Source organism: Callithrix jacchus, chromosome 14, assembly GCF_049354715.1.
Source record: "Callithrix jacchus isolate 240 chromosome 14, calJac240_pri, whole genome shotgun sequence".
NCBI lineage: Eukaryota > Metazoa > Chordata > Mammalia > Primates > Cebidae > Callithrix > Callithrix jacchus.
The window spans coordinates 55,981,503-55,998,416 of NC_133515.1; the positions used below are offsets into that span (position 1 = coordinate 55,981,503).

The 16,914-nt window shown below is 33.0% G+C and overlaps 1 protein-coding gene across 7 annotated transcripts in view; it reads right to left on the reverse strand.

Annotated features, from left to right (window-relative positions):
• Nucleotides 1-16,914, reverse strand: part of VRK2 (VRK serine/threonine kinase 2) — a 103,990-nt gene that overhangs the window by 47,407 nt on the left and 39,669 nt on the right. For all 7 annotated transcript variants that reach the window (XM_035272514.3, XM_078349290.1, XM_002757737.7 and 4 more), the window contains exons 6-7: nucleotides 16,797-16,902; nucleotides 15,376-15,468 (exon numbers count right to left, since the gene is read on the reverse strand). In XM_035272514.3, the coding sequence (XP_035128405.3) occupies nucleotides 15,376-15,468; nucleotides 16,797-16,902 (199 nt within the window). The remainder of the gene's footprint in view (nucleotides 1-15,375; nucleotides 15,469-16,796; nucleotides 16,903-16,914) is intronic.

The following is a 16,914-nucleotide window of genomic DNA, read 5'->3' on the forward strand; positions in this document are numbered from 1 at the left end:
CATCTAGCTTTTAGAAATAGAAGTATAACCAGTGGAACTCAGTAGACACTCAATAAACATGTACTGAGTATAGACAGTCAAACATTAATTTTTCAAATGCACGAACTTTCTTGGGCACTATACTTTATTATTGGGGATAGGTGATTTAAATAGACCACCATCTACTTAGAGTATATACATTACTTAAGTATAAATACATTTCTCCTTATGGTAGAAATTAGACCCTAATAGTTCTATTTCCTATAACTACAGGGATTCTATCATCAAACCATATACCTGAGAAGAACTATATACTAAGTCTAATAAATTACCATTTTCTTTATTTAATCAGAATATATGTCTTGTTTCATAAATCTAAAGAGTTCTTATAAAGCAAAATATGAAAAGGTGTCTTTTGTTATCAGCATACCAATCATAAAAAATACTTTATTATTTTCTAGCTGTTACTGAGTGCTTACTACATGCCTTGTTCTGGTCAAAGATTTGTACGTGTTTAAATCATTTGATTCTCATAATGCCACTTTGATTCTTATAATGCTACTTAAATCATTTGATTCTTATAATGCCACTTTGAGTAAGATAACTATTATCCTTATTTTTAGCTGATGAAACAGATCTAAGAGGTGAAATAACTTGGCTAAAAACAGGGGTAACAAGAGGTAGAGCCAGGACTTAGATGCAGGGAGTCTGATTCTAGAGCTCGTATCCTAGACTGAATTCTGAAAATTGAAAGTTACATAAAATACGACTCTAGAAAATAGTTCCAACCTTCTATCAAACCTTTTGCCTGGAACTAAGAGAAGGCAAACATCCTTCTTTTGATAACTTCTTTCTGATCCTGTATAAGAATACAACTTTAGAATAAATAAGTAGACTATATAATAAAGAGGAGATCCCAACCAACATGGTAAAGAACTGCTTGAAGGGCTTACGTGCAAAACAAATCATTTTAGAAGCACTATCTGGTCTGGTCCCACCTGGAGTGGCCATAGGCAAAATAAAGTAGATATCTATTTCTGCCCTCTGTTCTCACCTTTCCCCCTCCTTTTCTCTTTTCCTGTCCTAGTGCCCACAACCGTGTGTGTGTGTGTGTGTGTGTACTGGTATTCATGCTAGTGTGTGGGCAACTTACATGGAACAGAATACTATCCTGAGATTTATATTAAAATTACTTGGAAGTTTTATTATATCAACTTCCAGCCAAAGACTTCTATGTTCCTCTATTAATTTTGCAAGGATGCTGTAACAAGGCATCACAACCTGGTGGCTTAAACAATGAAACTGTATTGCCACATAGTTCTGAAGTCTAGGTTTGGAATCAAGGTGTCATCAGGGTTGGTTCCTTTAGAAGGCTGTGAGGAATAATCTTTTCCATGCCTCTCTCCTAGGTTCTGGTATCTCAGGCACTTCTTGGCTTATAGATGTACTTTCCCCATCTCTTCCCATTGTCTTCCCCCCATGCATGTCTGTCTCCATGTTCAAATTTCCCCCCTTTTTATAAGGAAACAAGTCATACATGTACCCAAGAAGTAATTTCTCATCCCTCCTCTCTGTCCTCCCAAATCTCTAATTACTGACTAGTATTCCACACTTCATGTCCATATGTAATATTATTTTGTATTTGACTATGTTTCTAAGTTGCTTCACCTAACATAATAGTATCCAGTTCCATCCATGTTGCTGCAATGACAGGATTTGATTCTTTTTATGGCTGAATAGTATTCCATAGTACATGTACACTTTTTTTATCCAATCATCCACTGATGGACACTAAGGTTAATTCCATATTCCATAATTCACTATTGTGAATAGTGCTGCAATAAACATACGAGTGCAGGTATCTTTTTGATACAATGATATCTGCTCCTTTTGGTAGATATCCAGTAGTGGGACTGCCGTTGTGAATGGTAGTTCTATTTTTAGTTATTTGAGACATTTCCATACTATTTTCCACAGAGGTTGTGCTAATTTATATTCCTATCAACAGTGTATAAGCAATCCCTTATCTCTGCATCCCCGCTAACATGTTCATGTTATTTTTTGTCTTTTTCAAAATAGCTACTCTTACTGGTATAAGATGATATCTCATTGTGGTCTTAATTTGCATTTCTCTGATGATTAGTGATGTTGAGCATTTTTTTCATATACTTACTGGCTATTTGTATGTCTTATTTTAAATGATATCTGTTCATGTCTTTTGCCCACTTTTTATTAGGGTTATTTTATTGCTTGTCAAGTTCCTTATAGATTCTGGATATTATCCTTTGTCATATGCATCATTTGCAAATATTTTCTTCCATTCTGCAGTTGGTCGGTTCACTCGGTTGTTTCTTTTGCTGTGCAGAGGCTTTTCCGTTTAAGTCTCACTTGCCTATTTTTGTTGCTTAAGCTTTTCAGATCTTAGTCATTAATTCTTTGCCTAGAACAATGTCCAGAAGAGCTTTTTCTTCTTTTACTTCTAGTATTTTTTAATAGCGTCAGGTCATACATTTAGGTCTTTAATCCATCTTGAGTTGATTTTTGTATATGGTGAGAGACAGGGGTCCATTTTCATTATTCTGCAAATGACAATCCAATTTTCCCACCACAGTTTATTGAACAGAGTATCCTTTCCCCAGTGTATACTTTTGTTGACTCTATCAGTGATTACTTGGCTGTAGATATGTGGCTTTACTTCTGGGTTCTCTATTCTGTTCCACTGATCTAGTGTCTATTTTTATACCAGAACCATGCTGTTTTGGTTATTATAGCCTTGTAGTATAATTTGTAGTATAAATGTGATGCCTCCAGCTTTGTTCTTTGGGCTTAAGACTGCTTTGGCTACTCAGGCCCCCTTTTTAGCTCTATGTGAATTTCAGACTGATTTTTGCCTAATTCTGTGAAAAAAATGATGTGTGTATTTTGATAGATATTGCACTGAATGTGTAGATTGTTTTGGGCACTGTGCTCATTTTAACAACTCTTCTGATATAAAGCATGGAATGTTTTTCCATTTGTTTGTGTCATCTACAATTTCTTTCATCACTGTTTAGTAGTTACCTTGTAGATATCTTTCACTTTATTGGTTATTCTTAGGAATTTTATTTCATTTTTATACTTAATGTAAATAAAACTGCCTTCTTGATTTGGTTTTTAGTTTCATTGTTACTGGTGTATGGAAGTGCTACTGATTTTTGCACATTGATTTTACATCCTCAAACTTCACTAAATTCATTTATCAAATCTAAGAGTTTTTTGGAAGAGTTTTTAGGGTTTTCTAAATATAAGATCATACTGTTGGCAAATAGAGATAATTTGACTTCTTTTGAAATTTGGATATATTTAGTTTCTTTCTCTCACCTGATTTCTCTAGCTAGGATATCCACTACTATGATAAACAGGAGTGGTAAAAGTAGGCATTCTTGTCTTATTCCAGTTTGTAGGGAGATTGCTTTCAACTTTCCCCCATTTAGTGTAATTTTGGCTTATATGGCCTTTGTTATTTTGAGTTATGTTCCTTCTATGCCTAGTTTATTGAGGGTTTCTATCATGAAGAGATACTGAATTTTATCAAATGCTTTTTTCTGCACATATAAATAATCATATGGCTTTTGTTTTTAATTCTGCTCATGTGATGAATCACATTTATTGATTTGCCTATGTTGATCCATTCTTGCGTCTCTGGAATGAAACCTACTTGATCATGGTGTATTGTTTTTAATGTGCTGTGGGATTTGGTTTGCTAGTATTTTGTTGAGGATTTTGCATTTATGGTCATCAGAGATACTGAACTAAAGTTTTTTTTTGTTGTTGCTGTTGTTCTTGTTTAGCTTTGGCATAAGGCTCATACTGGCTTTACGGAATGAACGAGGGAGGATTCCCTCTTCCTCAATTTTTTGAAACAGTTTCAGTAGGATTGGTATTAGTTTTTCTTTGCACTTTTGGTAGAATTTGGCTATGAATTCATCTGGTTATGGGTTTTTTTGTTTGTTGGAAGATTTTTTATTACCAGTCCTATCTCACTACTTTGTTATTGGTCTGTTCAGGATTCTTATTTCTTCTTGATTCCACCTTGGGAGGCTGTATGTTTCTAGGACTGTATCCATTTCCTCTAGGTCTTCTAGTTTGTAAGCATATAGTTGTTCATAGAAGTCTCTGATGATCTCTTGCATTTCTGTGGTAGTAACTGTTAATGTCTCCTTTTTAATTTCTGATTATGTGTATTTGGATCTTCTCTTTTCTTGCTTAGTCTAGCTAGTAGTTTACCAATTTAGTTTCTCTGTTTAAAGAACAAACTTGTCATTTTGTTGATCCTTTGTCCATTTTTTTTTTTTTTTGGTCTCAATTTCACTTAGTCCTGCTCTGATCTTTGCTATTTATTTTCTTAAGCTAGCTTTAGGTATGGTTTGTTGTTGTTTTTCTAGTTTCTTGAGATTGGATGCTTGGTTGTTAATTTGGGATTTCTTTTTCTGAAGTACACATTTAAAAATATAAACTTCCCTCTTAGCAGTACTTTTTCCTGTATCCCAAAGGCTTTGGTATGTTGTCTCCATTTTCATTCATTTGGAAAAATTTTTAAATTTTTATCTGAATTTCATCATTGATCCAAAGATCAGTGAGGAATGTGTCATTTAATTTCCATGTATTCATATAGTTTCAAGAATTACTCTTGTTATTAATTTCTAGTTTTATTCTACTGTGGTCTTAGAGGATACTTGATATGATTTTGATTTTTTAAAATTTATTGAGGCTAGTTTTGAAGCCTAACATATAGTCTATCTTGGAGAACATTTCCTGTGTTGATGAGTAAAATGTATATTCTGCAGATGGATAGAATGTTCTACAAATAACTGTCTCATCCATTTGATCTGAAGTTCAATTTAAGTCTAGAGTTTCCTTGCTGATTTTCTGTCTCAATGAACTGTTTAGTGCTGTGAGTGGGGTGTTGAAGTCCCCCATTATTACTGTATTGCTATCTCTTTCTTTAGGTCTTGTAGTATTTGTTTTATGAATCTGGCTGCTCCTGAGTTGGGGGCATGTATATTTAGGACTGCTATATCCTCTTGTTGAATTGATGGTTTTATCATTATATCATATAACCTCCTTTGTCTTTTTTTTTTTTTTTAACTCTTTTTGATTTAAAGCCTGTTTTATCTGATATAAGCATGGCTACTCCTGCTTGCTTTTGGTTTCTGCTTGCAGGGAATATCTTTTTCAAGCCCTTGACCTTCTGTCTATAAGTGTCTTTACTAGCAAGGTGAGTTTCTTGTAACCAGTATATAGTTGGTTCATTTTTTTGCAAAAATCCATTCTGGCAATCTTTATATTTTAATTGGAGCATTTAATCCATTTACATTCAGGGTTAATATTAATATATGAGGGCTTTTTCCTTATAATGCTTTGAAAGCTTTTGAGAAGGTACAATTCAACTCACAGCAGTTCCCAGGGTCAGTTTCTCTATGTGAATGTGCTGATAGAGTTTCCTGCAAGGAAATAGTCATAATGGCTCTATTAAATAGTAAAGATCTTTTGACACACTTGCCTGATCTTCTGCAATGGGAATTTAAGAAATCTACAAATGATTTCGTTACTGTACCTGGCTATATACACTATATCTAGCTCTACTTGTTTGGCTTGACCCATTACTCCTGAACAGTGATTAACTAATTAATAAATTCATTTATGCATTAATCTTTTAAATTTCTCATTGTGCCCTCATCACTTATTTACTGAGTGCTGATTACATTCCATGCTCCATACCAGCTTCTGGAAATATAAGTTGAAATAAACACAATAACTGTTTTCCTATTTATCAGACAAGAAACATGCTCTCCAGATGTACATATATATCAAAGACACCACATTCACTTGTTTCTATACCAGTAGTTTCCTAAATCAGATTTTAGCTAACAACCAGTTCTATCCAGTGAGTCAGAGTCCATGAGAAATAAAAGGGACCAAAGAAATCACGTGATCTAGACTGCTGGATTTACAGAAAGAGAAAGTGTAGCACAAAGAGGTCCACTAAAAAAGTCACAAAAAAAGGAAAAAAGAGTTTGAGTACAATTAGAGTAATTATCTGTATTTCTATATTCTCATATTTTAGGATACATAAGAAAATGGAAGACAAAACTGCACCTTACATTAAGGAATGACTGTGAAGTTTGTTAAGAGTAGTAATTACAGGCCAGGCACAGTGGCTCACACTTGTAATACCAGCATTTTGGGAGGCTAAAGTGGGCAAATCACTTAAGGTCACAAGTTTGAAACCACCCTGGCTGATATGGTGAAACCCTGTCTCTACTAAAAATACAAAACAATTAGCCAGGCATGTTGGTGGTGTACACCTGTAGTCCCAGCTACTTGGGAGGTTGAGGCAGGAGAATCACTTGAACCCAGGAAGTGGAGAGTGCAGTAAGCCGAGATCACGCCATTGCATTCCAGCCTGGGTGGCAGAGCCAAGCTCCATTTCAAAAATAAATAAATAAATAAAGTAGTAATTACAATTCTGATAATATAGTAAATTGTCTTTAGTTTTTAGATATGTACACACACTGAAGTATTTAGATGAAATATAATGATATCTATAATTTACTTTAAAACAAGTAAACAGTTCTTAAAAGTGTTTATAGAACTGATCTGTGAAATCTAGGTATGTAGCAAATTATTAAAGTTCAAAAATAACATATTCATAAAACAGTTCTACTGGGACAAAGAAAAATTCAGTGAAAGTATATATTTTAAAAATAATCCTATTAATTTAAAACTCATAAAATATTAATTTTAAAAGTCCAAATAATTAAAATCACAGAAACTATTGCCTGAAAATATACAGCAGAACCTCACTAGGAAGGCAAGAATAATATGCATGTTAATCTATACTATAACCCTATCTACATAATAGCAAAATACTTCAAAGGAGTCTCACCAGCTATACCTCCTAATAATATTATAGCATCATTAAGCTAAGATATACAACACTACTCTGGAAATAATAAAATATAGAGGTATTACAGTAAGCAATTTTTATATTGTTTATATATATAAGTGAATAAAACTAAATATTATAGATGTTCAACAGAGGAAACACTACTTCTAAATACTGACCATATTATGTGCACATTCCATGAAAAATTCTTACAAACACATTCACACTCCATTTTACAAGCAACCTTGATTGATAAATGAATTGTGTTAGAATTCCCTCTAGCAAACAGTAAATAAGCAGCTTTAATGAGGCTTATGACCCTGCCCTAAAAATATTCTAGGAACTTTGAAAGTAAGTATTTTGTCACCAGATACAGGTCAGGTATTACAATTCCTTCTTCCATATCACTATTTTTTTTTTCTACTTTTCATCTTCCTTAATTGTGCAACAATAGGCAAGACACTTTTGAAACATTGTAAGAAACATTACCTTCTTCAACGAGCTTTATCTGGAAAACACATTTTCACAAAATCACAGAATTTTAGGGCTAGAAGGAACGTTTGAGATCACAAAGTTGAAATCCCATATTTTATACACTAGAAAGCCAAAGCCTATACAGCTTATGTCATTTGCAATTCTGCTCAATGGCAGTGCTGAAACTAGAACCTAGTCTCTTGACTAAGTCCACCACAATTCCCAGGAATCAAGAAGACACCGTGACAAGCATTTTTAAATACCACAGGTATACTAACTTCCACATGTTGACATGAAGAATTATTCTCTACCTCCGAGGGCCATCCTCTTTGACGTAGTAGGCAGCTTTAGAACAGAAACACATGCAGCATAATGGGGCAAGGACCGCTGCAATCAAGGTATACCTGGCACTGAGATGACAGATATTGCATCAAGACTGGCTTCATGCCTTAAACAGTCAATAAAGTATTTCTTGAAGGGCTATAGGAAAGAAATGCATATATATGTATATATGCATTTCTCACAGTGTGTGTATGTGTATATATATATAATGTGAGGAACATAAAAGAAGTACATCTCAATGAGTTCATTCTAGTTCAGAATGTAAGGCAACATGAAGGCAAGTGAGGCCTGAGTGCTCAGAGGCTTAAAATATACATTAGGAGCTATAGGAAATTAGAAAAAGGAAAAGCTCAGTATAGAGCAGAATCATTAAGAAAGGCTCATATAAGCTGTTGCATGAAAAGAATATGTCTCTGATCAACAAGAGGTACCTTTCCAGATGTGAGGAGAGCATCTGCACCACTAAAATAACAGTTGTTATTTCAAACTGCATCAACTTCCTTCAAGTGACACTGGGAGACACAAGCAAGTGGGCATTACTCAAAACACCACTATCATTTTTGGTAATTCCATTATAAGTAAGGAAATCAGAAAGATATATTTGTTTTCCAAATACTAGATCAGCACTCACAAGGCTACCTTTCTAGTTACCAATTGTTCAACACCATATCATATTCCAAAATCAGCAAGGTTTCGAAGAGAGCTTAAACATTTAGGTTAGGTGGTTCAAGAGGATAATATTTACCTACCTATCAATGAAGCACAAATTTATAGTTATAAACATAATATTTTTAAAGAATACAACATAATGCCTAACAAAATAAATGATCAAAAACTTAGCTAAAATGGATTTCTATTGTCTTTTCTAAAGACGTATTGCTTCTGTAAGTATATGTTTTTTAATATAGTCATGCATTGCTTAATGACAGGGATATGTTCTAAGAAATGTATTGTTAGGTAATTTTCATCATTGTATGAACATCATAGAGTGTACTTACACAAACCCAGATAGTATAGCTTTCTACACACCTAGACTATACAGTACGACTTACTGCTCTTAGGCCACAAACCTGTATAGCATATTGCTATGGTAAATACTGTAGGCAGCTGTAACACAATAGTATTTGTGTATCTAAATATATCTAAACATAGAAAAGGTACATTAAAATACTCTATAAAAGATTTAAAAATGCTATAGCTGTATAGGGCACTTACCATGAATGGAACTTGCAGGACTGGAAGTTACTCTGGTTGATTCAGTGAGTGAGTGTTAAATAAATGTGAAGGCCTAGGACATTACTATATGCTACTGTAGACTTACAAAACACTGTACACTTAGGCTACACTAAATGTGTTTAAAAATTTTTTTCTTTCTGCAGTAAGTTAACCGTAGCTTACCATACCATACTTTATAAACTTCTTTTTCTTAACTTTTTGACTCTTTTGTAGTAACACTTAGCTTTAAACACACCTTGTAAAGCTGTACAAAAATTCTTTCTTTCTTTATATCCTCATTCTATACGCTTTTTCTATATTTATTTTTTTCTTGCTTTTTAAACTTGCTTGTTAAAAACTAAGAAACGCTCACACACACATTAGCCTAGACCTATACAGAGTCAGAATAATCAAAATCACTGTCTTCTACCTCTTGTCCCACTGGAAGGTCTTCAGGGGCAATAACATGCATGGAGCTGTCCTCTCCTATGATAACAGTCTCCTGAAATACCTTCTGAAGGGCCTGCATGAGGCTGTTTTACAGTTAACTTTTTTTATATAAGTAGAAGGAATATACTCTAAAATAATAAGAGTATAGTGTAATAAATATATAAACTAGTAACACAGTTATTATCAAGTATTATAGTGTACATAATTGTTATGTGCTATACTTTTACACAAAGAGCACAGGTTTGTTTATGCCAGTATTACCACAAACACATGAGTAACATGTTGCCCTACGACATTACTGTGACTATGATATTACTAGGCAATAGAAACTTTCCAGCTCCATTATAATCTTATAGGACCACTGTTGTATATGTGGTTCACTGTTGACTAAAACATCATAATATGGTATATGACTATATAATTTAATTTTTAATTTTAATTTTTAATTTACATTTAAACCAGTATAGGGGACGAACTACATTTCCTCTACTAAATGTGATACTACCACTGTTGTTATAGTAAGTACTACAACAGAAAATTACAAACTTTCTTTTTTCTTTTTTTTTTTTGAGACAGAGTTTCACTCTTGTTACCCAGGATGGAGTGCAATGGCACAATCTCGGCTCACTGCAACCTCTGCCTCCTGGGTTCAGGCAATTCTCCTGCCTCAGCCTCCCGAGTAGCTAGAATTACAGGCACACGCCACCATGCCCAGCTAATTATTTTTTGGTATTTTTAGTAGAGACGGGGTTTCACCATGTTGACCAGGATGGTCTCGATCTCTTGACCTCACGATCCACCCACCTCGGCCTCCCAAAGTGCTGGGATTACAGGCGTGAGCCACCGCGCCCGGCCCAAACTTTCATAAATAGTTCCCCTCCCCCTAAAAAACTTGAAAGAAGATTTTTAAAAAGCACATAAAACAAGATGAAAACACAGCAAATATAGTAGCAAATGTCTACCTAATAGCACAGCAATAATTTTAAAAAACAACTACAGGAGAAGAAGGAGACAAACATACTAATAAGAGTAGATGTTTAAACAACACTCAGTATGAAACAGCTTAGGCTGATAAAAATTAACTAAAGATATAGATGACATAAACAATATAGTGAATAAGGTAGATCTTTTGAACTTCTGTTGCATTTTACATTCTGAAAATAAGACTATATTTTTCTCAAGCAAACATGGAAGACTGACAAAAACTGATCCACTTTTAAGTCACAAAGCATCAGTGCATTCCAAAGAGTAAATTACTATAAACAATATCATAATAATATTGTGATAATTCTAGGCATTAATAAAAACAATATTTAAAGGCCCTTCCACATAAAAATTTAAGAATTTCCTATTGAACTACTTTTCTGGTGAAAGAAAAATACAAACTTTCCAAAAGAATAAAGAAAACAAAAACATTATAAACCAAAATCAATTAGATGTCATAGATAACAGTAAGCAGAGGAGAATTCATAGCCTTAAACTCTTGTGAAAGGACACCCAACTGGAGAACTAAAATGATGAGAAAGGTAAAATTAAAAGAGTACATATGAAGACATAATAAAAGAAAAATCAGAAAGTAGTAAACAGAAAAAAGAAAAAATCTCAATAAATAAAAATTGAACTTTGTTAAAAATTAACAAAAGGGACTACTACAGGCCACCTTCACCAGGATAGAAAAATGGAGAAAGCAAAATAAAATTATAATACCTAGAAAGAAACAATCATTGAGGCAGCAAAAATTTAAGTCATAAGAAACTACAATGCAGACTACCATGCAAATAAATTCAAAAAAATAGATAACATGTATAACAAGTATAACAGACACTCAAATAGAAATACAGAACTTAAACGACCAATTTCTATAGAAAAAAGTAGAGAATTACAAATAACCACCTCATAGAAAAGCAAAAGAATCTTTCACATTCAAAGACCAGATGGTTCCAATGTAACAGAAATAGTTCTAAAACACAGAAAATAAAACCTCTAAAATCTTTTAATGAAAAAAATATAATGTTGGTACCAAAATATGATAAAGACAGAACAAAATTAGAAAACTATGGATCAATATCACATGAATATCAATATGAAATCACTTCACAAAATATTAGTGAACTTCAACACTGTACTAATATTATGCCATAACAAATTGAGATTTATTCCTTAAAAGTAAGGTTGGTTCAATATCAGAAGCATAGCAATATATTATACCATATGAAAAGATTTGAGACAAATATATGATTATTTCTATTTAGGCTAAAGAAGACTGTGAAAAAATTCAATACCAATTCAATAAAAATAAAAACATTCAAGAACAGAAGTTGACAGATACTTTCTTGACTTTATAAACAGATACACACACACTGATATTCACACATATATTCTCACACATATACACAAACCTTAGTCCTAAAGCCATCATCACATTTAATGGGGTAATATTTCAGGCATTTCCAATAAGATTAGGAACAGTAAAAGATTATTACCACCTTTCTTACTATTTAATACTGCACTGGATGTACCAGACAATGCAATTAGACAAGACAAATCAAATACAAAAATTATAAGAGAGGAAAAACTACTGTATCTACTTGTATCTGACAGTTTTCTAAGAAAACTCTAAAGAACCATTACCAAAACTACTCCAAACCATAAAATAATTCCATAAATTAACAGGATATAAAATTAATGCATGAAAATAAAAATTTTAATAAACAAAAATCATACGAAATAATAAATCCACATTGACAACATCAACAAAAGGTATAATATTTAGAAATAAATGTAATAAGAAATATGCAAAACTAGTAAGAAGAAAGCTTTAAAATAATCCTAAGAAGGGACCTAATGCAAAATTAATGAAAAACAAAAACATTCCTTGTTATATGAACATCTATACATCATAAAGACATCAAGGTCTTCCCCAAATTAATTTTAAAACTTAACACAATTTCAATGAAAATGCCAAAAAGTATTATTCTTATGTGAAACTAGAAAAATAATATAGAAAAATATTGTATAAATTGCTAGGGTAACATTGAAAAAGAACAACTAAGGGGACTCCTAGTCCAACCCGATGTTAAAATACATTTTATAAAGCTTCAGAAATTAACACATCAGTATTTATGCCTTGTATTGTTATATAAATAGACAAATCAGTGGGATCCAACAAAGTACAGAAATAAAACCAAGTACATGAGGAAATGGAATATATGATAAAAGCAGCAACAAATATTACTGAAGCAAAGCTATATTTTAAAATAGTGTTAGAACAACTGGAAAACCACTTAAAATAAACTCTAATGAATAAGAGAGCTTTAGGTTTAAAAATGAAACCAGGTAGAGCAAATGAAATATCACACATTGCTGATGGGAATGTATAATGGTACAATCACTCCAGAAAACAACTTGGCAGTTTCCAAGTTAAACATACACTTTCATATGACCCAGTAATTCTACTCCTAGTTATTTACTCAAAAGAAAGTGAAACATATGTCTCCACAAAGCCTGTATGTGAATGCTTAGCTTATAGCAACTTTATTTATAATTGTCAAAAACTGAAAACAACCCAGATAGCCATCAACAGGTGAACAGAAACTGTAATTTTCAGTAAAATATTACTCAGCAATAAAAAGGAATGAACTACTCATGACCTACAAAGATAAATCTCAAAAGCATTATGTTAAGTGAAGGAAGACAGACACAAAACAGTACATACCTTACAATTGCATTTATATACCATTCTTGAAAATACACAAATAAAGGGATGGAAATCATTGCTTGGGGCTGGTAGCAATGCCAGGCAAAGGGGACTACCCTGAAGGGGAATCAGAGAACTTTTGGAAAGAAATGTTCTACATCTTGGCAGCAGTAATGGTTACATAATACATACATCTGTCAAAACATATCAAACTGTACATTTAAAAAGGTAACATTTACTGTTTGTAAATTATATCTCAAAAAACCTAATCTTTAAAAAGTATGCAGATATTGCCAAATTTCTGTTCCACTAACTTTATTTTCCTATACCTATTCAATTTACATTCCCAAGGGGATTCTAAAAGTGCTGATACCTTTATCAGCCTCAATATTATCAGACTATTATTTTAGGCCTCTTCAATTTGATACGTCCTTTAAAAAGGGTGCCTCGATGTTTTGGTCTCCTTATCTTCTCATTTTTAGCAAAGGTGGCCTTTTTTCCTGTTTCTAGGACAGTCATATTCCTTTTCTGTTCTGTTTTTTCATTCCTTTCCATCATTGCTTTAAAAACATATTTAGCATTTTTCTTATTAACTTTTTTTAGTAGTGGCTAGATATTCTCAAATATTTGTCATAAATCTATTTCCCAGTTTCTCATTCACCTTTCATTTTGAAAAATGTTTAAATATACAGACATCTTAAAATCTTAAAGCTGTCAATATTTTCAGTTGAGATTTTTGTTCTCTTGTATTTTTATTTAGAAATTTATTTAACCCATGCAGAGATCAAATATTCGATTACATGTTTTTCTAATTTTTTATAGACTCAATCACTTAACTCCTTAAACATGTGATAATACAGTAGTCAACTGGTTATATTGTTATTTCAATTTAAGTTAAATTAAAAATTCAGGTTCTCAATATTAATATTTTAATATTTAAAAATATAATCTGCTTTTTTAAACAGACTATATTTTTTAGAGAAGTTTTAGGTTTGACTTAGGTAAATTTAGAGCAATGTAGATAAAACTGAGTGGAAAATACAGTAAGTTCCCATCCTGTCCACTACCAACATCCTTCACTAGACCGGCACATTTTTTACAGTGGATGAACCTACACTGACACATCATTATCATCCAAAAGCCACCGTTTACGTTATGTTCACTCTTGGTCTTGTCCATTCTGGGGATCTTAACAACCAAATGATGACATGTATCCACCATTATAGTATCATGCAGAATAGTTTCACTGCCCTAAAAATCTACCGTGCTTCACTCATTCATCCTTCCTCTCCCTTCTAACCTATGGAGATAGTAAAAAATTGATCTTTTTACTGTCTCCATGGTTTTTTCTTTTCCAGAATGTCATACAGTTGAAATTGTATAGTATCTAGCCTTTTCAGATTGGCTTTTTTCACATAGTTAAATCCATTTAAGTTTCTTCCATGTTTTCTCTTGGCTCAAAAGTTCATTTCTGTTTAGCAATAAATAATATTCCATTACCTGGATGTATCAGTTTATCCATTCACCTACTCAAGGACATCCTGGTTACTTCAATGTTTTGTTGAGTATAAATAAACCTACTATGCAGCATTCATGTTCAGGTTTTTGGGTGGATGCAAGTTTTCAACTCGTTTGGGTAAATACTAAGGAGCACAATTGCTGCTTGATATGTTAAGAGTGTCTAGCTTTCTAAAAAACTGCCAAACTGTCTTCCAAAGTGGCTGTGTCATTTTGCATTCCCATGAGCAAGAAATGAGAGTTCTTGTTATTCCAAACACTCATCAGTAGTTGGTAATATACTGACCATGTTTCAAGTATTTAGCAACATATTGCTAATGGCTACCATATTGGAGAGTCAAACAGAATATTTTCATCATTACACAGTTTTAACAGAAAAGCTTCTCTGCTTAAAACTAATTGGTTATAGAGTAGGAAATGATAAACTAATATAACAGCTTTTTATAACCTCTGCATAAATCCACCTCTACTCCCACTGGATTTTTGGGGTTCTTTGTTTACCTATATTTGCTCAGAAATTCAAATTCCTGCTCAGCCACTTCTTAACTATGTGCCCATTAACATATTATTTAACCCTCTGACTCTCAGTTTCTCATCCTAATTACTCATTAGTTTGGTATGAAGATTAAATTAGATAAGCAGGTAAGATAAATTATAACATTCAGCATGTTATGCCCTCATTTGTAAACTCTTCTGGGTTAGGAATTTGTTTTCTGAATGTTTCAGTTTCATATTTTAAAGACTTTTACTAAAAGCAAAAGTATGTATTTACCTGATCTGGATTTTTGTAACCCAAAAGTAGATTTGCTGCTTTTATATCACCATGAACATACTCATTTTCATGTATATATTCCAGTATATCCAACTGTGAAAATAAATAGATAAAATAAGGTTATACTGCTATCTGTTTAGAACTCACGATCAATTTCAACATTTTGAATATAGAATAACTTGGGTTTTTTCATATTAACAATGACAAAGTGATGTTTTTCACAATTAATGGTCAATTATTCTAAAATATCACATCTTCTGGTGGCTCATCCTGGAAAAAAAAGTTGAATAAAATGATCCTCAAAAATCAAGCGTTTTAGTTGAAGTTCCAATAAAAGAAAATTGGGATTCAAAAATGCTCATGCCTAATTCCTGATAGCCCAGTAGCCAAACTGCACTGCACAAAGAGGAAAAACACAGCATAAAATCAGAAATCTACAGTGAAACAATCTTGAAGCCCACTCAGCAATTCCTCACCTAAACAATAATTTTAAATCAAGTCTTGAGAATCTTAGAACAAAATGCCATGTCCATGAGCAAAAGGAAAGGTATTCTTCCTCTATATGGTAACAGAAAACTCCTTAGCTTCATCTCTAAAGCCCTTCGGCCTTGTATGTTACATACACTTAGTACTCAATAAACATTTGCTGGCTTGGAGGATGGATAAATGAGAAACTTAATGCATTCCATTTGCTGCATCCCAATCTGACATAAGCGGCTTCATGCTACTGAAAGTGAAAAAATGAGACTTAAAACAAAACAAATACAAACATCACAATACGAATATGTAATATAAACAAATGTATGCCTGGGTGCTATTAAGAGTTCCTTGCGGGGTCCAAAGTGGCTCCCGCCGGAGGTCGTGGCGCTTGCGAAGCCGAGGTCATGAGTTCAAGGCTAACCTGAGCAACCTTATAAGCTCAAACTGATTGGCAACAACAACAAAAAAAAGAGTTCCTTGCTACTGATTTGGTAAAGTATATTTTATTCATTGCCACAACTAATTATTGCCACCATCCCAAACTCATAATAAAAACTTTATAGCACCCCATACCATCTCATGTTTAAAATGGCTGACAATACATTTTGCCATAATTTGCATTGTTATAACTGACAAAAGAAAGATTATTCTTAATGGCAATGAAAACTTGTTGTGGTATGCAAAAGAAAGCTGTGAGGAAAAAGATCAGACTGGAGAACCAAAACCTAATTGAGTTTGCAGTGCCAGACACAGCACAGCACATTCTGTCACTTACAGAGCCCACGGTTATCAATTTCACCAAAACAGCCTCTACTCCTAACTGATGTCTCTAGGGCAATAATCCCTCATTCTCTAATAACAAAAGGAAAAGATTTCTGTACTGTAAGAAGTAAATAATTTGGAAACAGAGCATGTGAATGAAATAAGTAATTTTTTCTTACCATTCGGATACCTAATTGCAGGACAGTTGACTTTTTAAAGGTACCATTCTGGTCAGAGATCTTCTGTAAATCTATTCCTAGTCTTTCCATTACCATAAATCTGTAACTATAAGAAAGA